This window comes from Molothrus ater, chromosome 20, assembly GCF_012460135.2.
Source record: "Molothrus ater isolate BHLD 08-10-18 breed brown headed cowbird chromosome 20, BPBGC_Mater_1.1, whole genome shotgun sequence".
Classification (NCBI taxonomy): Eukaryota; Metazoa; Chordata; class Aves; order Passeriformes; family Icteridae; genus Molothrus; species Molothrus ater.
In genome coordinates this window covers 2,595,427-2,622,763 of record NC_050497.2, presented here as the reverse complement: position 1 = coordinate 2,622,763, position 27,337 = coordinate 2,595,427, and the positions used below count along the sequence as shown (strand labels likewise).

The 27,337-nt window shown below is 54.7% G+C and overlaps 3 protein-coding genes across 3 annotated transcripts in view; 1 reads left to right on the top strand and 2 right to left on the bottom strand.

The window, feature by feature from the left end:
• LOC118693477 (protein Niban 2-like) overlaps positions 1–4,195 on the top strand; it is a 37,416-nt gene extending 33,221 nt beyond the window's left edge. Inside the window, exon 14 of the mRNA XM_036394114.2 lies at positions 916–4,195. Coding sequence (XP_036250007.1) covers positions 916–2,414 — 1,499 coding nt within the window. The 3' untranslated portion in view covers positions 2,415–4,195. The remainder of the gene's footprint in view (positions 1–915) is intronic.
• SLC31A2 (solute carrier family 31 member 2) lies at positions 4,172–10,559 on the bottom strand. Its single transcript, XM_036394117.1, has 4 exons — positions 10,390–10,559; positions 7,602–7,668; positions 6,011–6,182; positions 4,172–5,023 (listed from the first exon to the last, which is right to left on the bottom strand). Exons 1-4 carry the CDS (start codon positions 10,393–10,395, stop codon positions 4,855–4,857), a joined length of 414 nt encoding a protein of 137 aa, XP_036250010.1. The 5' UTR covers positions 10,396–10,559; the 3' UTR covers positions 4,172–4,854.
• A 1,042-nt stretch (positions 10,560–11,601) lies between these two features.
• LOC118693554 (collagen alpha-1(I) chain-like) overlaps positions 11,602–27,337 on the bottom strand; it is a 95,550-nt gene continuing 79,814 nt past the window's right edge. The window contains 28 exon segments of the mRNA XM_036394218.1: positions 11,602–12,080; positions 13,758–13,946; positions 15,176–15,256; positions 16,347–16,453; positions 16,685–16,850; positions 17,464–17,526; positions 17,714–17,767; positions 17,912–17,929; positions 18,039–18,092; positions 18,273–18,326; positions 18,402–18,455; positions 19,631–19,684; positions 20,338–20,391; positions 20,620–20,673; positions 20,857–20,910; positions 21,285–21,338; positions 21,652–21,705; positions 21,842–21,895; positions 22,010–22,117; positions 23,099–23,152; positions 23,555–23,608; positions 23,821–23,874; positions 24,358–24,411; positions 24,711–24,818; positions 25,479–25,532; positions 25,879–25,986; positions 26,959–27,012; positions 27,175–27,228. Of these exon segments, the coding sequence (XP_036250111.1) occupies positions 11,931–12,080; positions 13,758–13,946; positions 15,176–15,256; positions 16,347–16,453; positions 16,685–16,850; positions 17,464–17,526; positions 17,714–17,767; positions 17,912–17,929; positions 18,039–18,092; positions 18,273–18,326; positions 18,402–18,455; positions 19,631–19,684; positions 20,338–20,391; positions 20,620–20,673; positions 20,857–20,910; positions 21,285–21,338; positions 21,652–21,705; positions 21,842–21,895; positions 22,010–22,117; positions 23,099–23,152; positions 23,555–23,608; positions 23,821–23,874; positions 24,358–24,411; positions 24,711–24,818; positions 25,479–25,532; positions 25,879–25,986; positions 26,959–27,012; positions 27,175–27,228 (2,070 nt within the window). The 3' untranslated portion in view covers positions 11,602–11,930.

Genomic DNA, 27,337 nt, shown 5'->3' with positions numbered 1-27,337 from the left:
GGTGACCCCATGTAGGGTGCTGGGAGCTGAATGAGGGACCCTCTATGTGACCCTCTATGTGACCTGCTGCAGGGTGCTGGGGGCTGTGTGAGGAGAGGGTGACCCTCTGCAGGATTTTGGGGGTTGTACAGGATTTTGGGGACAGCCTATAACAGGGGCTGGATAAGGAGGAGTGTTTCCATGCAGAGCCAGCTGGGGGCTGTATGAGGAGGGGTGAGTCCATGCTGGGGGATGTATAAGGAGGGGTGACCACATGTGGGATGCTGGGGGCTGTATGAAGAATGGGTGACCCTCTGCAGGGTGCTGGGGGGGTCTCTGAGGAGGGGTGATTCCATTCAGGGGATCAGCTCAGGGCTGTATGAGGTGGAGTGACCCCAAGCAGGGTGCTGGGGACTCTGTAAGAAGGGTGACCCCATACAGTGTGTTGGGGACTCTGTAAGGAGGGTGACCCCATACAGGGTGTTGGGGACTCTGTAAGGAGGGTGACCCCATACAGGGTGCTGGGGACTCTGTAAGGAGGGTGACCCCATACAGGGTGCTGGGGACTCTGTAAGGAGGGTGACCCCATACAGGGTGTTGGGGACTCTGTAAGGAGGGTGACCCCATACAGGGTGCTGGGGACTCTGTAAGGAGAGGTGACCCCATACAGGATGTTGGGGACTCTGTAAGGAGGGTGACCCCATACAGGGTGCTGGGGACTCTGTAAGGAGGGTGACCCCATACAGGGTGTTGGGGGCTGCCTCAGAAGCAGCTTTCCCACCTGGCTGCCCCCCTGGCAGGGCTGAGCAGTGGGTGGGATGCTGCGCCCCCTGCCCAGCTCCAGCCACCTCTCCACCACCCCCGGGGAGGACTGGGCGAGGTGCCCCAGCCTGGCAGTGCCCGCAGCCCCCCTGAGCTGTCCCTCCCTGTCCCCAGCTGTGAAGGAGGCGGCCGTGCAGAGGAAGCACAACCTGTACAGGGACAGCATGGTGATGCACAACAGCGATCCCAACCTGCACCTGCTGGGAGAGGGCCTGCCCATCGACTGGAGCGAGGAGTACAGCGAGGAGCCCGCGGCCGAGCGGCGCCGCAGGGCCAAGCAGGTGGTGTCGGTCATCCAGGACGACGAGGGGGCCCTGCCCTATGGGGCTGAGGCCCTGCTGCCGCCTGGCTCCCCCGAGGCGGGGCAGGCAGAGCAGGCACAGCCCGGGGTGCCCCCGAGCCCCCCGGATGCGGTGCAGGAGATCCGGGAGGCGCTGGCACAGGAGAGCCTGGGGGACGGTGCCAGGCTGGAGGAGCGGCTGATGAACGGCACCGAGGGCAGCGGGGCCAGCGTGGAGGGCGTGCCTCTGGCAGGGGCTGCCCCAGGGGCTGCCACACAGCAGGGCCCAGCCCGGCATGGGGACGGGGTGTGCTGTGCCACAGCAGCAGCACCAACACCTGGAGCTGAGGTCCCATCAGGAACGGGCAGAGAACGCGTCACACCAGCATCCTCACCTGTGTCTGGAGCTGAGGTGTCATCAGGAACAGGAAGAGAACGTGTCACACCAGCATCGTCACCTGTGTCTGGAGCTGAGATCCCATCAGGAACAGGGAGAGAACGTGTCACACCAGCATCCTCACCTGTGTCTGGAGCTGAGATCCCATCAGGAACAGGGAGAGAACGTGTCACACCAGCATCCTCACCTGTGTCTGGAGCTGAGGTTCCATCAGGAACAGGAAGAGAACATGTCACAGCAGCATCCTCACCTGTCCCTGGAGCTGAGGTGTCATCAGGGGGGCAGCGTGTCACACCAGCATCCTCACCTGTCCCTGGAGCTGAGGTCCCATCAGGAGCTGGGACACGCCGGGCTGCACCAGCACCGCCTGTGCCTGGAGCTGAGGTGTCAGCAGGGGGGCAGTGTGCCACACCAGCACTGTCACCTGTCCCTGGAGCTGAGGTCCCATCAGGGACTGGGAGACAACATCCTGCACCAGCATCACCTGTGCCTGGAGCTGATGTCCCATCAGAGGGTGAGGTGCCCCATGCCACACCAAGGTCATCTGTGCCAGCGTCCCCCGTGTCTGCAGCTGATGTCCCATCAGAGGCTGAGGTGCCCCATGTCACACCAAGGTCATCCGTGCCAGCGTCCCCCATGTCTGAAGCTGATGTCTCATCAGAGGCTGAGGTGCCCCATGTCACACCAAGGTCATCCGTGCCAGCGTCCCCCGTGCCCAGAGCTGATGTCCCATCAGTGCCCAGCGTGCCACAGGGCACGGCAGCCCCGGCCAGCCCCCGAGCCGATGTCCCAGCAGAGGCCGAGGTGCCCCGTGTCACAGCAGCACCACCCGGAGGGCAGAGCCCATCAGCAGCGTGTCACCAGCGTGCTGACAAGGAGCCAGGCGAGCCCAGGGCCACCGCAGAGAGCAGTGAGGGGGTGCAGACTGAGTTCTAGCCCCAGCCCCTGCCATGGACTGGCCCCGGTGACACTGGGGCTGGGGGAGGGGGACAGGAGCCCCGGCATGGAGAGCAGCACTGCGGGAGAGGGAGGGGATGGGGACACCCAGACCTTACTGCCTAAGGGGGTCCCACTGCCACAGCCCCACTGGGTCCGACTGGGGTGGCCCCAGCCTGGCTTGGGGTATCCCCTGCGCTCTGCTCTGTCCTTCTTCTGCCTTATTTTCTTTCCTACTGAGGAGATGCTTTACTGAAGAGCTTTATCTGCCCCCCACACCAGTGCCTAGGGCTGCTGGGGGGGCTGGCACTAGCCCTGCTGAGGGTGGGTGTGTGGGACACTCCTGGCTGTCCCCACGGCTGTCCCTGCCCCAATCTGGAGCACTTCCTGGGAGCCTGCCCACTGCCAACCCCACTGCCAGCTCCAGGAGTGCCAGGGGGAGCAGGGGCTGCAGATGACAAACAGGATGGCAAATGGGGACACAACAGGGACAGCAACACTGGGGGGCTTGAGCCACTGCTGAGGGGAGAGCACCGGGACAGCTGTGGGTTGCTGGTGCCCAGGCCGGGCTCACAGCATCCAGACTGGGCTCACAGCATCCAGGTTTGGCTCACAGCATCCAGACTGGGCTCACAGCATCCAGACCGGGCTCACAGCATCCAGGTCGGGCTTACAGCATCCAGGCTGGGCTCACAGCATCCAGGTCGGGCTTACAGCATCCAGGCTGGGCTCACAGCATCCAGACTGGGCTCACAGCATCCAGGCTGGGCTCACAGCATCCAGACTGGGCTCACAGCATCCAGGCCGGGCACACAGCCTCCAGGCTGGGCTCACAGCATCCAGGCCGGGCTCACAGCATCCAGACTGGGCTTACAGCATCCAGGTCAGGCTCACAGCATCCAGACTGGGCTCACAGCATCCAGGCTGGGCTCACAGCATCCAGACTGGGCTCACAGCATCCAGGTCGGGCTTACAGCATCCAGGCTGGGCTCACAGCATCCAGGCTGGGCTCACAGCATCCAGACCGGGCTCACAGCATCCAGACCGGGCTCACAGCATCCAGGCTGGGCTCACAGCATCCAGGCTGGGCTCACAGCATCCAGACCGGGCTCACAGCATCCAGACCGGGCTCACAGCACCCAGTGCCCACCCCCAGCCACCCTCACCCCTAGGAGCTATTCTAGGAGCTATTTTAAGTTCAGAGTTCAGTCTCTGGGGAAGGTGGCACTCAGGCCACCTGTGCCTGGCAGGACAGGAAAGGTGGCACTCAGGCCGTGTCCCAGCTGTGCCTGGCAGGACTGGGATAATTCCAGGCTCAGCTTGCTGTGCAGTGGAGAGATCCCAGATCTCCTCAGCACCTTCCATGGATGGCTTCTCCAGCTTTGCAGATTTTGGCATCTGCTGTGCTGGCTGAGCAAAGAGCAGGAGTCTGCTGACCCCTCTGTGTGTCATGGGGACAGGAGTGCTGCAGCCCCACACAGTGATGCCAAAAGCCCTGGAGGTGCTGGGGGTCTGCAGGACCCCTGGATGGGACACCTGGAGCAGGGACCAGCACCCCAACACCCACCTGTGCCTAGGTGCCACCATTGCTGCCTCAGAATGGGGGTGCCCAGCCTAACCCACTCAGGGGAGCCCCCAAAGTGCCTTGGGAGGCCCCCCTCAAAGTGCCTTTCTCTGTGAACTTCAAACCTGTCTCTTTCAGGATATTTTATTAAGAAAGTTATACAAATGTTTAAAGATATGCTTATAATAATTAATAAAATGGAAAAGCTTTATTTAAAGCCAGAGGAGACTCTCCTTATTGCTGAAGCAACTCCCTGGATAGGGCCTGGTCCCACTGTGAGACCCAGGGGTGTCACATCCTGAGCCCACCCAGCAGTGACACAAACCAGGAGTGGAGCTGAGATGATTTTATTCAAAGGGGTGTCCTGAGGAAGCAGCAAGAGGCACCAGGAGCAGCATTTCCCCCCTGGCACAGCCACACCAGCAGCTCAGGGGCTGCTCCAGCCCCATCCCTGAAGCACAGGAGCGGGGTGGGGGTGGCAGGACCCCCCAGTGTCCCCAAAGGCACTGTGTGAAGAGGGGGCAGCTCTGGGCAGGAGGGTCCCTGTCCCCAGCAAGTCACTGGGTCACTCCTGTTCCAGCCAGGAGGAACGTCCTTGAAAAGCAGGGAGGGGAGGAAATGCCAGCACCCCACCCCTGCTGTCACCACCCGGACAAAGGTCCCTGAGAGCCGGGGGACAGCCACCAGCCAAGGCCAGTGCTGGCCATGGGGCTCCCTGTCCCCAGAGCGGGGCCAGCCCTGAGGGGCCCCAGCAAGTCCTTGGGGTTCTGTGTCCCACAGAGCACAGGGACAGAGACAGCCCCAGCAGAAGTGACAGCAGCTATTCCAGACAAAGGAGCAGGAGGTGGGACACGTGTGCCACCACCTCGGGGGGCTCTAGCCCCGGCCCAGCAGGGGATACACCATGAAGTAGCCCAGGGTGGAGCCTGCAATGGCCCCCAGGAAGATCCAGGCGTTGTAGGACATGACTGCCAGCATCACCATATAGCCCAGCACCACCTGCAGCACGTGGAACAGAGTCTGGCCCACGTGGAACCAGAACCACCTGGGGAAGGAGAGGGGAAATGCCATCAATGAGGGGCTGGGACAGCTGGAATCACCTCCCACCAGGAGCCTGGAGAGGCCAGAGGGGGTTTGGGCAGCAGGGAGAGGGGTGGGGGCTACAAACAGCAGCTCAGGGGGAAATCCTGCTCCGAAATCAATGGGGCTGGCAGTAAGAGCAGCCTCAGGAATGATCTGGGATTAAATACAAGAGGAAAAACCCAGGGCTTGGCTCCAAAGGAAGAAGGGCCAGGCTTGTGGGGACTGAGCTGCTGCTTGTGCCCATCCCCAAACCAGCAGGACCATCCTGCACCCTGCACAACCACTCCTGGAGGGGAACCTGAGCCTCTAGCCACCACCCTGGACACCTCCCAGAGGATCTGGAGGGGCTGGGCTGCCTCTGGAGCTCCCCTCCCCAGGCTGTACATACCCCCCCTTCCCTGGGAGCCCACAGCTCCTCCTCACAGCCCTTCTCCCCTCTGTGCTGGCCATGGCCCCACAGATCCATCCCTGAGCCCTGGGGTGGGTGCCAGGGGCTGTACACACCCCTCATCCCTGGGAGTTCACAGCTCCTCTTCACAGCCATGGCCCCACAGAGCCATCCCTGACCTGCCAGGAGGGTGCCAGGGGTCCCTGCCCTGCATGGGGTCTGGAGGGGCTGGGCTGCCCCAGGCTGTACACACCCCTCATCCCTGGGAGGAGCTCACAGCCCTTGTCCCCTCTGTGCTGGCCATGGCCCCAGATCCATCCCTGAGCCCCAGGGTGGGTGCCAGGGGCTGTACACACCCCTCATCCCTGGGAGCTCACAGCCCTTGTCCCCTCTGTGCTGGCCATGGCCCCAAATCCATCCCTGAGCCCTGGGGTGGGTGCCAGGGGCTGTACACACCCCTCATCCCTGGGAGGAGCTCACAGCCCTTGTCCCCTCTGTGCTGGCCATGGCCCCAGATCCACCCCTGAGCCCCGGGGTGGGTGCCAGGGGTCCCTGGGGTACCTGCCCTGCGCGGGGTCGCTCTGTTCCTCCTCCTGGGGCTCGGTCAGGGCCTCGTGGCTGAGGCTGCGGGGCAGCGCCAGCAGCGCCCGCCGCAGCAGCACGGCCTTGCCCATCTTCACGGCCTCATAGAGCACAGAGAGCAGCAGGATCACCAGCACCGAGAGCACCATCCCTGCAGGAGAGACAGCCCAACACTGCCATGCACGGGGAGAGCCTCTGGGGGTGACAGGGACACAGCAGGGCCCGGCACAGGGGGTTGGGAATAGCCATGAGTGATGGAGGGGGGGTCCTGGCACTGGGCTGGGCAGCAGGGTTGTTAAATGACAGGAAATTGTGTATTTAGTTTTTTATCTCACAGAATTAGGTTGGGAAAGCTCTCTGAGGCCATTAAGGCCAACCTGTGACCTCACCCAACAGCACCTTGTCACCCAGACCATGGCACTGAATGTCCCATCCAGTCCCTCCTCAAACACCTCCAGGGACAGTGACTCCTCCCTGGGCAGCCTCTTCCAATGAAGAATTTTTTCCTAAATTCTTAATTTAGGAAAATGGAAGAATAAACTAAGCCTAAACTTCTCCTGGTTCAGCTTAAGGCTGTGCCCTCTTGTCCTAGAGAGCTGCTGTGAAACAAATACACAGCTTTGCATTGACTCCAAAACAAACATGGGAGTTAAAATATGATCTTGGGAGAATAAACAAAACCAGAACGAAGAGTGAAAGTGGGAAGCTGAGCCATTCCTGAGTGCTCTGGGGGATTCACACAACTCCCTGCCTGCTGCTCTTGGCTTGGGAGGATCAACCCCGGCCTGGGGCATGCCCAGGGCACAGCAGACATCAGCAGGGAGGGGCAGGTCCTGCCAAAAACTGCTCCAGGAGCCCACACGGCTCTGCAGTGAGGGGATGGAGGGATGGACAGGGATGGATGGATGGATGGATGGATGGATGGATGGATGGATGGATGGATGGATGGATGGATGGATGGATAGGGATGGATAGGGATGGATAGGGATGGATAGGGATGGATAGGGATGGATAGGGATGGATAGGGATGGACAGGGATGGACAGGGGTTGAGGGACAGGGATGGAGGCATGGAGGGATGGATGGAAGGATGAAGGGATGGACAGGGATGGAGAGATGGATGGATGGACGGATGGACAGAGATGGATGGATGATGGATGGATGGAAGGATGAAGGAACAGGGATGGAAGGATGGATGGAGGGATGGACAGGAATGGATGGAGGGATGGATGGAGGGATGGATGGATGGATGGGACAGGGATGGAGAAATGGAGGGAGGGATGGATGGATGGATGGATGGATGGATGGATGGATGGATGGAGGAACAGGGATGGAAAGATGGATAGAGGGATGGACAGGAATGGATGGATGGATGGATGGATGGATGGATGGATGGATGGATGGAGTTGGACGGGGATGGATGGATGGAGGGAGGGAGGGAGGGAGGGAGGGAGGGAGGGAGGGAGGGAGGGATAGGGACGGATGGATGGACGGAGGGATGGATGGAGGGAGGGATAGGGACGGATGGACGGATGGATGGATGGATGGATGTCCCAGTGCTGGCAGCCTACCTGTGGGGCTGTGGACACTCCAGAAGTCGAAGAGCAGCACTACTGTGTCCGAGAAGTAGAAGGTCATCTGGAAAAGAGGCCAGGGAAGGGCAGTGCAGGAGCCCCTCGGGGTGATGGGTGCCCACACTGCAGCAGCCCTGCACCCCCACCCTGGCATGCTCATCTGGGGATTCACCAAATGGTGCAAGTGTCTCTCCAGTTCTGAAACGGGAAGAGGAACTTGCACAGACAATCACAGTCACACTGACTGGGCTGAACTCTCCCTGTGAGCTCCAGCAGGACGATTTCCACCCCCGTGGCTGGGCTGTGACAAAAAGCCAGTTTACCACTGTGACAAAGAGAGACAAATCCAGGACTTCTCTTGAGGAGAGAAGGTCCCTGGGGACAGGTAGAGGCTGAGGGGAAGCTGGTGGGCAGAGCCTCTGCTCCCCTCTGCCTCTCTCCCAGGGCAGAGAAACCTCCTGCACTGCCAGGACACCCAAAAACTCAACCACCAAGGCACCCAGAGCCACAAGTGTGACTACCCAACAATGGGGACCAGGTCCAGGGGTGCCTCCCTGCCAGAGGAGCATCAATCCCAACGCTGCCAGGACCTGCAAAGGCAGCACCCCTCCTCCTTCACCCTGCTGAAACAGGAGGAGCAGGAATTGCTCTTGTGTAACATCAGCTGCAGAGCTCATGCCCAGCTGCCCCATCTTGCTCAAAAGGTGGAATTTTGCTGGGTTTTTCGTGCTCCCTTTGGTGAACCTCCCTAGGAGGTGTTTGTGGAGCTCACAGCTGCTCCTCTCCTGCACAGATCCGTGTTTGGCTGCTCTTTCCTGCCTTTTCCAACACCAGCAGAGGTGACTGACAGGAGCAGGACCAGCCTCAGCCAGAAATACCATCCAACACCCCGTGGGTGTTCAGGCCACAGCCCGGCTCCAATTACAGCCCTCGGCCCTCCTTAGCCACAGCACATTAGCACATGTAATTGCCTCACCCTTTTAAGCCTCCTTCGGCCACAGGTTAATGATAATTAGCCCTTAAATGAAGCTATTTCTCCTTCACAGGCTTCATCCACAAGTGGTGGAAGGAGCAGGTGACTGTTTTAGGGATGGGGGATATAAGTGATGGGCAGAATCAGAGTCATTAACTTTTGAAAAACTCTCTAAGATCATGAAATCCAAACATTACCCCAGCATGCCAAGGCCTCCACTGAACCCTGTCCCCAGGTGCCACCTCTCTGTGTTTTTTGAACAATTCCAGGCACGGTGATTCCACCCTTTCCCTGGGCAGCCTGTTCCAGAGATCCAGAAGATCCCTTTGCCGCCCCAGCCTGGGGTGGAGCCACATGTTTTTGGGGTGCCCAGCATGGGTGTGACACCAAAATGATGCTCTTTGGGCCAACAGCGATGCCACAGAGAGATTTCTTGCTGGGTGAAGGTCAAGAGGCCAAAATCCTAAAAATCCCTGCATTCTTCCCAACAGGGAAGAGCCACCCCCACCAGGGAGCTGTCCCAGGGTGTTGAGGGATCTTGTTCAGAGGATGGATTGGGATTGGATTGAGCAGGCTCCCAGGTGAGGCTGCACCCAGCTCCTCCCCCGCAGGAATTCACACCGGGAACAAAAACTTGTTGGGAAATCTGTGCTCAAGGTGCATTTAGGGCTGGATCTGCTGCACTTTTGGGGTTATTCTAGCAAAACCAGTGGTGCCTGCACAGAGCAGTGCCAGGCTGCATCCCAGCCTGCTGCTCCAGCCTAACTGGGATGTCTGCTCCCACACTTTGGGATAAAGCTGCAGCACCCTGACCCCCCTCTGGACAGTCTCAGCTACAGCCCCACACTGGGGACACACTGGTTATGAGGGTGTCCCCAAACTGGGATCCTCCTCAGGACTGTGTCACCCCCAGGCCTTGCTGCTTCAGGGGGCTGGGAGCCCTAAACATCAAACAGAACCATGAAATGGTTTGGGTTATAAGGGATCCTAAAGCTCATTTTGTCCCAGCTCCTGCCATGGGCAGGGACACCTTTCACTATCCCAGGCTGCTCCAAGCCCTGTCCAACCTGACCCTGGACACTTACAGGGAGATTTAAGGGGTTCTGGGGGGATTCATGGGGTTCCAGGGGGGGATCCACGGGGTTCCAGAGAGATTTAAGGGGCTGCAGAGTAGATTCTCAGGGCTCCAGAGGGGATTTAAGGGGATCCAGGGGAATTCATGGGGTTCCAGGTGGGGATTCATGTGGTCCTAGGGGGGATCACGGGCTTCCAGGAATATTTAAGGGGTTCCAGGGGGGAATCACGGGGTTCCAGGGGGGATTTCCAGGGTTCCAGGGTGGAATCATGGGGCTCCAAAGATTTAAGGTGGTCCAGGGTGGAATCATGGGGTTCCAGGGGGGATTTAAGGGGTTCCAGGCAGGAATTAATGGGATTCCAGGGTGGAATCATGGGGTTACAGAAGGGATTTAAGGAGATCCAAGGGGATTCACGGGGTTCCAGGAGGGATTTAAGGGGATCCAGAGTGAAATCACAGGGTTCCAGGCGGATTTAAGGGGTGAAATCACGGGGTTCCAGGGGGATTTCTGGGGTTCCAGGGGGGAATCACGGGGTTGCAGAGGGGATTTAATGGGATCCAAGGGAATTCACATGGTTCCAAGGGGCAACCACAGGGTTCCAGGGGGGATTTCCAGAGTTCCAGGGGGGATTCTCGGGGTTCCGGGTTGGAATCTGGGGGTTCCGGGGGGATTTCCGGGGTTCCAGGAAGGTCTCCCGGTAGCGGCAGTGCCGTGCCCGTCCCGTCCCGGGGCTCACCTGCATGGTGGCGGCGGCGGCAGCGGGCGCGGGGCCCGGCCCGTTCCCCCCGGGGCCGCTGTCCCGGCGCTGTCCCGGCGATGTCGCGGCGCTGTCCCGGCGATGTCGCGGCCTGTCACGGGGATGTGGCGGCGCTGTCGCTGTGCCGTGTCTCGGCGCGGGGCTCTCCGGGAGCCGTAGTGCGGGGCGGGCCCAGGCCCGTCCCCTCCTCCCCGCGGCCCTGCCGGGCCCAGCGCCCTGGGTACGGCCGGGCCCGGCCCCTGCGCTCAAGGCGGCTTCGCTTTCCCTTCGCTCCCGGCTCCATCCCGGCCCCGGGGCTGAGCTAAGGACCCCAAGGGGTTTTCTGCTGGTCACCCCCGGCACCCTGAAAACGCGGAGAGATTTTTGGGGGTGTGCAGCCTGGAGAGGAGAAGCTCCAGGGAGAGCTCAGATCTCCTAAAGAGGCTCCAGGAGAGCTGGAGAGGGACTGGGGACAAGGGATGGAGGGACAGGACACAGGGAATGGCTCCCACTGCCAGAGGGCAGGGCTGGATGGGATATTGAGAATTGGGAATTGTTCCCTGTGAGGGTGGGCAGGCCCTGGCACAGGGTGCCCAGAGCAGCTGGGGCTGCCCCTGGATCCCTGGCAGTGCCCAAGGCCAGGCTGGGCAGGGCTGGGAGCAGCCTGGGACAGTGGGAGGTGTCCCTGCCATTCGATGGTCTCTAAGTTCTCTTCCAACCCAAACCATTTAGGATTTTGTGATTTTATTTTTCCTACAGACAGGCAGGACAAAGGGGAATTTTCCTTCCAGCCGTGAGTAGAAGCATACAGATTTTTGCTCCATGCTGGGACAATCCAACCATCCCCGTTACACCTGGGAACAGAGAGTGCTGAGCTGGCCCTGCCTCAGTTTCCCCAAGTGCCAGCAGGTGCAGATGCCCACAAAGGCACCCAGTGCTGCAGTGCCTGGCTCTACACCACAAAAATCCTTCTCAGTGAGATAGAGACTCAAAAGCAAGACAGGATTTGGGGGGGTTAACATTTTCACCCCTTTGCAGCACTTGGTGCCGGGCTGGGAGGGAGATGCTGGAGCAGCTGCACACTGGGCTCTCCCAGGCTCACCAGGGCCACTTCCCAGCCCAGTCCTGGGCCATCAGTGCTCCAACCATTTGTGCACTTGATCCTGGCAAAGAAAAGCTCCTTTCCTTCCCCTTTTCCCAAGCTGGCACTAGTTTTGCTTCTGTTTTTTATTTTTTTTTCTTACAGACAGTTCCTAGCAATTATAATTCTCAAACTTCCCCCAAGCAGTCATTAAATCAGCACCTTCTCATATATAATATATACATATATAATATATATATAATTTATAAAGAAATTACTTCTGTAAACAATATTCCTCTACTCCAGAAGGAAATGGAGTCCGGGGCATAACACAGCTCCAAACACAGCAGCTCTGTGGAGCAGCTGGGAGCCCTGTGCCACCTCCAGCTCCACTTGTCCCCTCTGGGATGGCTCTTGGGTGGGGACAGAACTGGCTGGCTCGGTTTGGGTGGCACCAATTTCAGCTGAAGCAAACTGGTCCGACTGTGAAACCAAACTGGTGCGAGGCGTCGCCGTTGTGGAACACAGCCAGGTCCCGCAGGGGCAACAGCCACAGCTCCTCCGTGCTGAACTGGAAGATGGTGTCGCTGATGGAGGACTCGTTGTCCAGCTGAAATGACCACCAGGGACAGCTGAGTGCCACCAAAGCCCTCAGCTGAGGGCCTGGAGCTCCCTTGGCTCCATCCCCAGCCACTCCTGGCTTTTCCAGGCTGGTTCTTCCCCCTTGCCATATCCCCAGACCAGGAAGCCCCTTGGGCCAAAGGAATGGATGTTCTCCATCCCCATCGTACCCTCATCCCCCTGCTCCATCCCAAACTGCAGGGCTTCAAACAGTCTCCCAAAGGGCTCTCCAAATGTTGGGTGCCTTTTGCAGGCGTTTATATGTTAGAAAATAATTTGTGCTAAAGGAAATGAAAACCACAGCATTTTGTGTACAAAGCCAGTGTGGGGCAACAAGCAGTAATAGGCTATGGGATAAAAATGGAGATGCAAGTGTCATCAGGTGACCGCCTCCAGGGATGGATATTTCAAGGGATGTTTTTAGCTGACAAGACCCCAGCAGAAGGCATTTGATAGGCATCATCAGAAGTTTATTCCAGAAAGTTTTCACCTCACAGGACTCCAGCAATTATCCACTGATTCCGAGAAACGTGGCAGCAAAAAAGAAAAACTGCAATAATATGCTAAAATATGCTAAAGAAGAGCCCCTTTCAGAGCCCAAAAGACTGTATAAAACAGACCCCTCAGGAATGACATTTGGAGACCCACAGGGACTTTGGTGCAATAGAGGACAAATCCTGACCCTGATCGCCTGGCTCAGAGTCGAAATTGCTTGTGGATTTTTGCAAATGTATACTTTGAGAATGTAATAAAGTATTACATTTAATAAATATTAAATATATAAAAATTAAATATATAAAATATTAAAATTATATATAATATATACTAGATATAAAATATATAAAACGGTATATATATAAATAATATCTATAAAATATATAAATAATTAAAATTATAAATGAAATTAAAAATTATTTAAAATTAAAATTAAAATGTCATAAAACAAATATTAATTCTTTAATTTAGAATGATTTATTTCTAAGAAATGATTATAATTAATAATTATTGATAATTATTTATTAAAAATGAATAATTTTCAATTGAATAATTATCATCATATAGTATAAAACTATAATTTATATATTATATAATATATAACTATAGTTTATATTAACATCTAATTATTATATATTACATTATATATATAATTATATATTATTATACATTATTATATATTATTATGTATTATATATTATTATATTAAATTATACATTATATAATTATATATATATTATTATATTATTATATAAAATAAATATAATAATAATTATAGTTATTTATCTTTAATAAAGAATTATAATTTATAATTATCAATTAAATAATTACAAATAAATAATTATGATTTATTTATTAAAGGATAAATAATTATTATTTATTAATCATAGTTATTATTAGTATTAATATACTTATAATAATGAATAACAATATTTAATAATATAATGTTATTAATTATAGTTATTTATGATTTTAAAGAAATCATTAATAATGATAATAATAATAATAATAATAATAATAATAATAATAATAATAATAATAATAATAATAATAATAATAATAATAATAATAATAATAATACTATTATTACTAATTTCTTGATTGATTTCATTTAACAAATCCTCCCCTCATTATTCAATTGGAGCACAGGGGCTGCGCGGGCGGGTCTCACCAGGCAGCCGTGCAGGCTGGCGGTGTAGCTGTGCTGCCGGGAGTCGCTCAGGAAGCGAATTTCCTTGCGGGGCTGGGGCCGGCGGCGCTGCGGGGCCGCCCTGCACGAGTACGAGACCTTCTGGGCGGCGCGGTGGCTGTGCAGGCGCAGGAAGCGCAGCTGCACCGGGCTGGCCCCCGCGTATTCCAGCTGCAGGGAAATCCGGTGGGAAAAATGCCTGGTTTATCATTGGCTTTTGGCAAATGTTCAAATGAATATTGTATGTGTTAGGCTAGAAAGTTACGCTGGATTCATTTTCTTAAGTAGGGTGTTAAATATCGTTTTAGGTTGTAATATAATGTTAAAATAGAAACTATGGTATGTAGGATACTTTTTTTAAAGAAAGGACTCGCAGTGAGATAGCAGCCACAGGACACCTAGATCTTTCAGAGAAAGAGAATTTATTGCTCCCTTATCAGAAGAAATGAACTTCTTCCTGCCTTGCTCAGCCCTGAAGAGCTGTCAGGATTCAGAGGAAGAAGGTGACACTGCCCAAACAGAATCCTGGGTTTGAATGGAATTTATGCATCATGGATGAGGTGTATGAATATGTAACAGGCTGTTGTTTTTAAGGGTTAATCCTCTGTTAACGTGGGGCCTTTTTCGGGCTTATTTTGCCCAGAAAAGGTACCCGGACTGTCCGTAACTCTTTGTTTCCATTGTCTCATATTGTCCTAATCCAAATTGTCCAAATTATTATTACTCTAATCATATTACTATTTTTATAACCATTTTATTACTATTAAACTTCTAAAATTTTAAAACCAAGTGATGGCATTTTTCACATCCAGCATGTGGGGGCTGTGCTCCCCCAAGGCTAAACCCTGTCAGGGTCCAGCTGCCTGTTCAGCACTGGAGTTCCTCACAGAAGGAATGTCACATCCCTCTGTGCACAGCCAGAGGACCTGGGTGCTGTCCTGTAGCCATGATATCTCCTGAAAAATCCCTTTGCCAGGATTTTTTCTCCTGAGAAGCTGAACAAAATGTAAAAATTATTATCTGCTGCTGTAGAATGCAACAGGTGCATCTGTGATTGGTCTCATGTGGCTGTTTTTAATTAATGCCCAGTCACAGTCCAGCTGTCTCAGACTGTCTGGTCAGTCACAAGATTTTGTTATCATTCTTTTCCTTTCTTTTCAAGCCTTCTGATGAAATCCTTTCTTCTATTCTTTTAGTATAGTTATATCATTTTCATTTAATATAATATATATATCATAAAATAATAAATCAGCCTTCTGAAACATGGAAGCCAAGATTCTCATCTCTTCCCTCATCCTGGGACCCCTGCAAATTCCCACACTGTCCCAGCACTGCAGGGTGGCACTTGGAGACCCCAACCCAGCTCTGTGTCCCCTTGGCTGTTCCAGCCGGGCACTCACCAGGAAGCCCCCGGGCAGGGTGCTGAACCACTCAAAGGTGTTCTCAGAGCTGTAGGTGCTCAGCCAAGCCTTGATGGGGACCTGAGGGGAGTAGGGACAATTGTCACACTGTCCCAGCAGGGGATGGTGGCACTGACAGGACAAGGAGCCAGCACAGAACTCCGATGTGTCCCTGCAGCCTGGCACACACCGTGACCAGGATCCTCACTCCCTGCCAGGGATTGGGCACCACAGCCAGGGATGGGGCACCACAGCAGGGAACTGTCACCACAGCCAGGGACTGTCACCACAGCCAGGGATTGGGCACCACAGCCAGGGACTGTCACCACAGCAAAGGACTGGGCACCACAGCCAGGGACTGTCACCACAGCCAGGGATTGGGCACCACAGCAAAGGACTGGGCACCACAGCCAGGGATTGGGCACCACAGCCAGGGATTGGGCACCACAGCCAGGGACTGTCACCACAGCCAGGGATTGGGCACCACAGCAAAGGACTGGGCACCACAGCCAGGGACTGTCACCACAGCCAGGGATTGGGCACCACAGCCAGGGATGGGGCACCACAGCCAGGGACTGTCACCACAGCCAGGGATGGGGCACCACAGCAAAGGACTGGGCACCACAGCCAGGGACTGTCACCACAGCCAGGGATTGGGCACCACAGCCAGGGATTGGGCACCACAGCCAGGGACTGGGCACCACAGCCAGGGATTGGGCACCACAGCAAAGGACTGGGCACCACAGCAAAGGATTGGGCACCACAGCCAGGGATTGGGCACCACAGCCAGGGATGGGGCACCACAGCCAGGGATGGGGCACCACAGCCAGGGATGGGGCACCACAGCCAGGGATTGGGCACCACAGCCAGGGATTGGGCACCACAGCCAGGGATGGGGCACCACAGCCAGGGATTGGGCACCACAGCCAGGGACTGGGCACCACAGCCAGGGAACTGTCACCACAGCCAGGGACTGGGCACCACAGCCAGGGATTGGGCACCACAGCCAGGGATGGGGCACCACAGCAGGGAACTGTCACCACAGCCAGGGATTGGGCACCACAGCCAGGGATGGGTCACCCTGTCCCTCTCCAGCCCCACCAGCCCTTGTCCCCACCCACGCTGAGGGGTCCCTCGGGGCTGCAGCTGCCCCATAAAAGCCACCCCATACCTGGTTGTGCACAGGGGCAATGCAGGTCTCCCCCCCAGCTGTGAAGTTGCAGAAGGCTCTCAGTGCATCCTGGGGGCTGCCCTGGTTGGGGTCGATGTAGTATTGCCCTGGAGGGAGGAGAGGACAGCCCTGGCACCCAGCTTTGGCACAGGGAAGGTGCCACACAGTGCCATCCCACGCCAGCTGGTGGCCTGGCTGCCAGCCTGTTTCTCCAGGGATGCCCAGGAAGCCCATCTGACCTCATTCCTCAAAATCTTTATTCCCTCTTTATTTCAAAGAGCTGCCTGTCCCTTCCTAGGCCAGGACAGGCCCAGGGGTGCCCCCCATGCCCCTGGTACCATCAGGCAGGTCGGGGTGAGCCAGCAGCAGCTCCTTGCAGGTGGTGGCCGGGTTGGTTTTGGTGCCATTGGGATGCTCCACAAGGGCTTGGAGCTCCCGGCTCAGGGTGTCCAGCAGAGCCCAGACCAGGGTGTAATTCAGGTGGTTGGAGGAATAAATGAGGTGCTGGAAGAAAAAGGAGGGGATATTACCAAACTGACCATAGATCCCCCCACCAGGAGCATCATCAGGGATGGCACATGCAGGGGACAAGGACAAGCAGGGGGGGAGAGGGATTTTCTTGGTCCTGGTGCACAGGGAATCTCAGAAGGAGCAGGACATGGGACAGCATCCCTGGCAGCCCCTTCCTGTCACAGACATATTCTCTGAAAAATCTTTTCATTAAGATCTTTTCTCCTGAGAAGCTGAGAAGCCTCAGAAGAAAAAAACCCAACAATAATTATCTCTTGCTGTGGAATGCAACAGGTGCATCTTTGATTGGTTTTGTTGTTGTTTTAAATTAATAACTAATTACAGTCTAGCTGTCTCAGACTCTCTTATCAATCACAAGATTTTATTATTATTATTTTATTCTTTTTTTTTGCTAGCTTTCTGATGAAATCTTTTTTCTATTTTTTAGTGTAGTTTTAATATAGCATTTTCATATATTATATTATATTATATTATATTGTAATAAATCAACCTTCTAAAACATGAAGTCAAGATTCTCATCTCTTCCCTCATCCTAAGACCTCTGCAAACACCACCACACCTTCCCTCCTGGGCCAGGGTCACTCACCTGCAGCTCCTCCTGGGACAGCATCACTGCAGGCCCTCTGGGACCAGGGGGCCCAGCCAGACCCTGAGGGACAATGACAGTGCTGGTGGCACTGGCTGCTGCCCACGAGCCCCTCAGCAGCTCCTCCACCAGTGCCAGCAGCTGCACGTCCCCATGGAGTGACAGCATGGCATGGCAGGGCCTCACTGCCAGGTTTAGGGGAGTGGGTGACCCAAATTTTGGGCTGGGGGGAGTTTGTGGCTCTGCTTACCGGCATTCCTGGTGTGCCCCTGGGGCCTGGCAGGCCTGGGAAGCCTCTCAGCCCCTGCCAAAGGAGGAGGTGCAGAAGGGAAGGAAAGCAAGGGGGGAGATGCTGCTGTGCTGAGCTGCACCCCCACCCTGCAGCCCTGGAGTGGGAAGGAGGGGAGGGATCCCACTGATCCCACTCCAGCTGCTCCTCACTACTTACTTTGGGTCCAGAGAAGCCCTGGAAGGAAAGGACAGGACCAGGATAAGAGGGAGGCAGGTGGGATCAAAGCTGCATCCCTGTGGGGTGAGGAGTGAACCCCAAACCTGCGGGAGGGGGAAGGACTCACCAGTGTCCCAGGAATTCCAGGGTGTCCCTGTGGGCCAGGGGGGCCAGTGTCACCCTGCAAGGACAACAGAGAGCTCAGGACATCCCCCAGCCCTGCATCCTTCTACAACCCAGCCCCACATCCTTCTACAACCCAGCCAGCCCCTTCCCCAGGTGGATTTTATATGGAAAAAACAAGAAATTCACCCCAAATACTCATTTTGGTCCCTGACATCCCTCTCCACCCTGCCCTTACCTGCCTTCCCTTGGGTCCTGGTCTCCCAGGGACACCGTGGGGTCCCGGCTTGCCCTGGAAACGTGGCAGGATGTCAGACAGGGTGACAAGGGACCAGGGGAAAGGAAAAGAGCAAAACATGTCACACACCTTGAAACCATCATCCCCTTGCTGGCCCAGGTCACCTTTGCTGCCCTTCTCGCCCTAGGAGAGAGTCAGGGAGAGCTGTGGGCAAAGGGAAGGACAGAACCCCCAGGAGACCAGGGTGGGGGGGGAAATTCATGGCTGGCTGCAACATTTCTGGAGCAAAAACCCCCAAACACCAGAGAATTGTTCCAGAGAATTCACTGCACCCACATTGCTGGGACAGAGGCAGCAGCAGGGATGAAAGGATCATCCCAGACTAAAACATCTCTCAGGAAAACCTTGGAAATTGCAAGGAAGCACTTGGAGAGAATAAAGAAGATTCTTGGTGTACTGAAACCAGAAGCAGGGAAAAATCCCAGCACAGCCTCCCCTCTGCCTGCTCTCCCAGGAGCTGCTCACTGAGCTGACAATCAATTTAAAGTTTTAATGATTCCCAAAGTTTCATTTTCCTGAAGGCTCTGAGCAGCTTCCCATTGCCAGGGATGGGATCTGGGATGGGATCAATGGGATCAATGGGATCAATGGAATGGGATGGGATGGGATGGGATGGGATGGGATGGGATGGGATGGGATGGGACCCATGGGATCAATGGGATGGGATGGGATCAATGGGATCCATGGGATGGGATGGGATGGGATCAATGGGATAGGATCAATGGGATGGGATGGGATCAATGGGATGGGATCCATGGGATGGGACCCACGGGATCAATGGAACGGGATCAATGGGATGGGATCCATGGGATGGGATCCATGGGATCAATGGAATGGGATCCATGGGATGGGATGGGATCCATGGGATGGGATGGGATGGGATCAATGGGATGGGACCATGGAATCAATGGGATGGGACCATGGAATCAATGGGATGGGACCCATGGGAAGGGATTGATGGGATGGGATGTGCTTTGTTTCTCCAGCCAAGGATCCATCAGGAATGGCACAAGGGAGGTTCAGCTCATGGTGCATCAGCATCACTGCTGAGAGCAGGGATTTAAAGGCTCCACACTGCTGCTTGCAACTCCAGGAGGATGGAAAGGTGCAAAAGGACTGGATTTGGGAGAAAATCTAAAGGTTTCATCTCCCAGCACTCAGGGACATGGCAGCCAACCCCCAGAGAAAGATGGTGCAGCCATCAGGGTTCAAAAAGAGGGGAATAAGGGATGGCATTCAGCAAATTAAATGCCACCCTGTGCCCAGCATCCCTGCTGTGCCTGGCACCTGTCCCCTACCTTGTGTCCTTTTGGTCCAGGGTCTCCTTTGATGCCCTTCAGCCCTGGGATGCCCTAAGAGAGAAACATGGAACTGCCTCACCCTGGGCTGAGCTGCTCCTGTCAGCCCCTGGCAAGGAGAGCCCTCCCCACACCTGAGGATTCTGAGGATTTCAGGCAGTTTTAGAAGCTCTGAGGCATTTTCTCATTGTTGCTTTGATTTTTGCTTTCAGGAGGATCCCTCAGCAAAGCCCATTAAAAATGCACTGGAGGTGCCTTGGCTGGCTGAAAATATCCAGCTTGGGTTTTTTTTTTTGTGAAGTTGCCAAAATTGAGCTTTTTTATTTTAAGCATAGAAAGAAGTAATTTCTAGTAATTAAAAGAAATATTTGTGTCCTTTTTGCTGGCTGCAGTTTGTCCCTCCATGACAGCTCTCTGGGCATGTGGGCACAATCCCACCAGTGCTCAGCACTACCTGGCATCAGACACATACCTAAAATAAGGATTTGGCTTCTAGAACCAAATTTTGGGAATGAAGTGATTTGTCTGACTGCACACACCCTCCTGGGATGTTAATTTGGGAGGAGAAGACAGGAGGAGATGGATGAACCATTTAAAAACTCCCTCATTTTAAACAGGTCCCTGCTTTGGGTCCCTGCAGAGCTGGGTCACACAGTGGGGTCAAACAGGGAGCAGCCAGCACCCCAAAACCCCACACTGATACTCACATAGGGTCCCTGGGGGCCTTGGGGTCCTGGAAGTCCTTTGTCACCTGGGTGGCCCTGAAATGCAAAGGGAGAAGCCCTGGCTGTGCCCAGGGCGATGCTCCAGGGCAGGGAGAGCAGCCCATGGGGGCTGTGGGTGTGGGAGGTGCCCCTGTTGGGCTGGGAGGCTCTGGGGGTGCAGAGCCCTCAGTTATCCTGGTTTATTCATTTCTGACCAGGGGCTCAGGCAGGTGGGAGCACCCCCAAACTGCCAGGGGGGCAGGGCAGCCTGACAAAGGTACCTACCTTGTGTCCCCAGGGACCCCGTGGGGGCTGCTGGCCCATCTTGCCTCGCTTGCCCTGGGGACCACAGGTGAAAAACTCACAGGTAGTTCCAAACTGATCCAGCCACCCCTTGTCCCTCCAGGATCCCCTCTCCAGGGATTCTGAGCCCCCAGAAAACTGGGACCACCCTGCAGAGCCCTGCAGGGGCTCCAAGGAGCAGCTCCCTGCCACCCTGGTGGGGACAGCAGTGCCATTTACCCGTCTGCCAGCTTCTCCTGGGACACCTTTGTCCCCTTCCTGCCCAGCATCGCCCTGGGGGAAGAGGAGAGGGGGCATGTGGGTCTCCAACAGCTCAGCCACATCCCAGGACTGGGCAGGAGGAGATAGGGACAGAGCCCAGCAGGCACTGGGGGATTCTGGAGATGGGCACCAAGAGCTGGGGAGGCCCCTGTGCCCCCCAGGGCCACCTGAGCCAGGCTGGAGGCAGGAGCTGCCAGCCCCTCACCCCAAAACCAGCCCAGGAGCATCCTGTGCTTGCCAGGTGGGGAAAACCAGCTCCTCCTGGGCAATTCCCACTGTTTGCTCTCCATGGTCCCCCATGGGTCTGACCAGTTTAGGCTTGCCCACCCCATGCCCACTGGGCAGTCCCCTCAGGTGCCATCCCCAGGGGAGGACTTTGGGGGTACCTTCTCTCCTTTGCAGCCCTTCCGTCCTTTAGGACCAGCTTGTCCAGGAGCCCCCTAAAATCCCAAAGGAGAAGGAAACCCCTCTGTGAGGATGCTGTGCCAGGGATGCCCCTCCTGGCTTCCCTCCCTGCCTTGCCCCAGTGTGCTCAGGAGGATGCTCTAAGCTGGAATCTTCCCTTTGTGATTTTCCCTCTCTCTGGAGCAGGCTGGGCAGAAGGGGGCTGTGGGAGGGTTCAGCACGAGCAGGAGATGGTGCCTGCATTGGACTTTTACACCTCCAGGAGATGCCAGCATCCCCCAGCCTCTGTCAGGGAGAACCAGCACTCCCACCATTTGTCCATTCCACTGGCTCCATCCCACTCCTCACCATTTGTCCTGGTTTTCCTGGCTCTCCTGGCTCCCCTTTTGCACCCACCAGGCCCTAAGAAGGAAAACAGAATTCAAAGCAAATCCAGACCTTTGGGTTATTCAGATATTTGGGTTATTCTATGAGGGACACAGATGGGGGAGGCTGGAAAAGCTGGGGCAGGGAATGGGGCAGAGAGGAGCCCACTCACCTCAGTGCCACTCAGCCCGGTGGCTCCAGCTTCACCCGGTGGCCCGAGAGTCCCCTGAGTTCATTTGGGGACAAAACATGAGGCTGGCAGCAGGGGAAGGCACAGCTGGGGCTCTTGTCCCCAGGGAGAGCTGTGCCACAGGTGTCCCCCATGGAGCACAGGCGTTACCTGCCGGCCTGGCTGGCCCTTGGTGCCCACCACTCCTCTGGCTCCCTCGTGCCCGGTGAAGCCCCGGAGCCCTGGGGCACCTGCCAGGCCCTGAGCCCCCTGTGAGCCCTGCAGGGCACAGAGAGGGGGACACTGCTCACCCCTGTCCTCAGCAGGGCCCGAGCAGCTGCCCCTCGAGGGACTTCAGTTGCACTGAGCTTTGCAAATTCCCCTGCAGTTTGTTTCACAGCAAACCCCCTGGAATTCATTCCACAGCAAACCCCCTGAAGTTTATTCCAGAGGAAACACCCCTGGGGAATAAACCCTGGGGTTTATTCCACGGCAAATCTGCCCAGAGTTTATTCCACGGCAAATCCCCCTGGAATTTATTCCACAACAAATTCCCCTGCACTTTATTCCACAGCAAATCTCCCTGCACTTTATTCCACAGCAAATCCACCCAGAGTTTACTCCAGAGCCTGACCTCTCCCAGCAAATCACCCAAGCTAAAGGCTTGGAGCAACCTGTGGAAAATGTCCCTGCCCGTGGCAGGGGATGGAATCCAAAGAGTTTTGAGGTCCCTTCCAACCCAATTCTGGGATTCCATCAGGGCACATCTTGCCTGGGCAGAGTGGCACTGCAAGGTGGGAAAATTGGGATGCAGGTGGGATTTATCCTTCAGCTGAGCTTGGGGCATCCATAACACATCTGGGGCTCTCTGCCATGCCCAGAATGCCCATCCTGGAGCACTGGGCAGCTCCTGGAGCCACAGGGACACCTGTGGATCTGCTCCAAGGAGGGGAAATGCAGAGCCCTGGAGCTGCCTCAGGCAGATTGCAGCAGCCCAGCGTTACCTGTGCAACAGCCCTGGCACTTTGGCATGGCTTTTAACAGCTCTATTAAAATTCCTTTCTTAACAGCTCTATTAACATTCCTTTTGGGAGCTTCTGCTGTGGGAAATCCAAGGAAGCAGTGACTCAGTCCCAGAGCTGGGAGCCATGGCCAGGCTGGCAGAGCTCACCTTGCAGCCACCCCCAGGGTGAGACACATCTCAAAATGCCACCAAACTTCTTTCCCAAGGGAATTTTTGGGGGCAGAGCTGGTACTCACCACTGGGCCAGGCTTGCCACCATCTCCCTTCGCTCCATCATCTCCAGCCTGTCCCTGTGGGGACAAGGGGGTTCAGAAAAAGCCCCTCAGCACCGTGTCCTTCACCTCTGAGGGGACCTGGAGCACCTTGTCCCACATCCCATGCTCAGCTGGCCAAGACAGCCCTGGGAACCACGTGGGAGTGAACAGGATTCAGCAGCAGGAACAGGTTTTCCATGAGGCACCACTGGGTGCTGGAATGAGTCTGATTTTGGGGGTTTAGGTGCTGGGAGTTTGGGGTTTTAGGGTTCTGGGAGTCAGTGCTGAGGTATGAGGTGTTAAACCCCCTCCTCATTTCTGAGCCCCCTGACCTGGCCAGTGAAGGGGCAATAAATCCTTTGGGTTGTACTGGAAATAGGGAAGAGCTGGGGAAGCCTTTGGCAATTCCCAGCTCTGCAACACTCCAGGCATCAGTACCTCAAATCCTGCAGCCCCAGCAGGTCCATCCATGCCCCGTGGCCCTGGATCTCCCTGGGGAAGGAGGGGAAACAGCTCTGTCCAGGGAAAACCCTTCACTGCCTTGCTGGTTCTGGATCTCAGGGGTGTCCCATGGCAGGTCCCCCTGTCACCAGCCTACCCAGGACACCCAGTGCCAGCACATTCCCACTGGGAGAGCTTGGGAAGAGGCCAGAAAAGGGAGTTTCACCCGGAGGTGAAGGGTTGGAGCCATCATCTCTCTGTACCTTCTCTCCCTCGGGACCATCGAGCCCAGGAGGACCTCGGAGTCCTGTCCCCCCCTGTTCAGGGCACAAGCAGAGGAGCCCAGGTCACCCAGTGCTCCCAGTCACACAAATGTCCCCTGGCAGGCCTGTGACAGAGGCAGGGCCCTCCCAGTGCTCCCAGTCACACAAATGTCCCCTCCCAGTGCTCCCAGTCACACAAATGTCCCCTGGCAGGCTTGTGACAGAGATGGGCCTTGCCCAGTGCTCCCAGTCATACAAACGTCCCCTCCCAGTGTTCCCAGTCACACAAATGTCCCCTCCCAGTGCTCCCAGTCATACAAATGTCCCCTCACCAGACCCATGACAGAGATGGGCCTTGCCCAGTGCTTCCAGTCACACAAATGTCCCCTCCCAGTGCTCCTGGTCACACAAATGTCCCCTGCCAGGTCTGTGACAGAGTGACAGAAATGGGCCCTGCCCTGTGCTCCCGGTCACACAAATGTCCCCTCACCATGTTGGGACAGGTTGGAAAGGGACAGGGGACATGATCTGACTTACAAACCATCCTCTGGCTCCAGCAGGTCCTGCAGCTCCGGTGACACCACCCTGGCCCTGGCACACAGAGGCAGACATGTTCCCAGCCTGGCAGGGCTGGAGTTTGCCTGGAGGCAGCATTGCCCCAAAGTGCCCCACAAACCCAAACCACCCTTTTGTGCCATCAAGATCCAATTTTGGTGTCATGCCTGCGAGACATGAAACTCCCTAATTATGGAGATTTGACAGTTCCTAGGGTTTTCTGCAGCTCCCAGAGCCCAAGGTTTCCCAGCAGGGGTGGGTGCCCTCCTTGGCAGCCCTCAGCCAGCCTTTGGGGACACTGGAGGGTGAGGGAGCCCAGCCCCAGCTGTACTTGCCAGCAAACCTTCTCGGCCCTTCTCTCCCTTCTGCCCTTTGCCTCCAATTTCACCCGTGGCAGCTCCTGGACCGGGAATTCCAGGAGGGCCCCTGGGGCCAGCATTGCCCTGCTCAGGGATGGAGAAAGTGTCATCACAAAGAGGGAAAAGGAACAGCAATAAATGAGCTTCTGCATGGAGGTGAGCTGTGTCACCCTCTGGCCAGGTGCCACAGAGAGCAGGTCACCCTGGGCTGCTCCTCAGCCATGGGGACACCCCTGTCCTGCTCTGTCCCCCCCATGGAGCAGCAGAGGTTTTCACAGACATCTTTTATGGAAAATCCTTTCCTTAGGATTTTTCCTCCTGAGAAGCTGAGAGGCCTCAGGAACAAAATGTAACCAATGGTTATCTGCTGCTGTGGAATGCAACAGGTGCATCTGGGATTGGTCTCTTGTGGTTGTTTCTAATTAATGGCCAATCACAGTCAGCTGGCTTGGACTCTCTGTCCAAGCCACAAACCTTTGTTATCATTTCTTTTTCTATTCTTAGCCAGCCTTCTGATGAAATCCTTTCTTCTATTCTTTTAGTATAGTTTTAATGTAATATATATCATAAAATAATAATTTCTGAATATAATAATAACATAAAATAAAACTTCTGAAACATGGAGTCAGATCCTCATCTCTTCCCTCATTCTAAGACCCCTGTGAACATGGTCTCAGAGGCTGAGCAGGCCAAGGGTGTTCCTGAGGTGCTGCAAAGAGGGACAGGGTTAGAGACACCCCTCACCTTCCGTCCCCGCAGTCCTGGCTCGCCCGGGTCCCCAGTGTCACCAGTGTCACCCTGCCCAGGGGGAAATGCCCACATCAGACACAGCAGCTGCTCCCCAGCCCCATCCCAGGGCCGGTTAAAAGCTGGGCTTTGACTTCCATGGGCTTTTCCACCCTCCCCTGGCCGGGATTTTGATGCTGGGTAAGGCACAGCCTCACCTCCTGTGCTAGGAGATCACCCTGGTATCCCAAAAGTGAGAGGGGACAAAATGCTGAGCACGCCTTGCCCAGCATGGGGACCCCAAATCATCAACCCCCAGGGAGAATCCAGGCTCTGTGGGGCAAAGCCACGGCAGGGGCAGGGTCCAGAGGCAGCACCTTTCCCATTGCCATTCCCATTCCCATTCCCATTCCCGTACCTCCTTGCCTTGCTTCCCAGGCCGTCCTGGTGGCCCCTCTGTCCCCGCGTCCCCCGGCTCCCCAGGGCTCCCTCTGATGCCTGGAGCTCCACGGGTTCCTGCCTCTCCCTGGACAGGATGGAGATGACCAGGATGATTCCTGGCTGCCTTTTCCAGCTGACCCTGGCTCTGCCCACCATCATTTCCCGTACTGGAATGTCACAGATATATTTTCTGAAAAATCCTTTTGCCAGGATTTTTTCTCCTGAGAAGCTGGGAAGCTTCAGCTTCTCCATGTTTTGCTGCTTTGGAATGTGATTTGGAGAATTGTTTACCCAGCATGTGAATTGTTTTTACTTGATGACCAATGACAGCCACCTGTATCAAGGCTGTGAGCAGACACAAGATTTTATTATGATTCCATTCCCTTCCTTGCTAGCCTTCTGATGTCTCCTTTCTCTTTCTTTAGTATAGTTTTAGTATAGCATATATAATATATAATATATAATATATAATATATAATATATAAATATGATAGATGAGATCTAAAATATGATCGATGAGATATGAGATTGTAATATAATATAATATAACATATATATTATAATACAAACAATATTATATTATATTATATTTACATATAATATTATAATAAATATAATGTAATATATACATTATATTATACAATATATATTATATTATACAATATATATTATATTATATTATATATTATAATAAATATAATATAATGTAATATAATGTAATATAATATTGTTTATATTATATTATATATGTTATATGATATTACAATCTCATATCTCATCGATTATATTTTATATCTTATCTATCATATTTTTATATTATATAGTTTATAATATAAAAATATGATACCAGCCTTCTGAAACATGGAGTCAAAATTCTCATCTCTTCCCTTGTCCTGTGACCCACAAACACCACCACACTGGGAAAAACCCAGTTTTCTTATAGGACCCCCGCTGCCATGCCCAGCAACATCAATCCCCAGGCATGAGGATGCTGGGGAGGGGTTTCAAACACCTTCCATGGACTCAGGTGTGACCCAGCATCACCCCCAGCACCCACCTGCTCACCCTTGGGCCCCAGCTGACCCTCTGCTCCTGGTGGTCCTGGTGGTCCCTGTGGAGGAAACAAAAGCCCAGCCCTAGCACAGCTCCCAGCTTTAACCTTCTGGCTTGTTTGAGGATCAGCAGCCTGCTGCCATCCTCGGAGCAGGGAGCTGGGGAGGGGGAGGCTGGAGCAGTCCCACTGGGGTGGGCACACAGGTCCCAGCTGCTGTACCTGCTCCCCATCCAGCCCGTGGACTCCGGCTGCCCCGGGATCTCCCACCTCGCCCTGCAGAGGACACAAAGGCAGGGCAAGCAGCCGTGGTGGATCTCTATCCCTGCAGCTCCCCGAGATGCAAATCCCCATCCCACAGCAATGGGGCCAAGCTGGGAGCAGT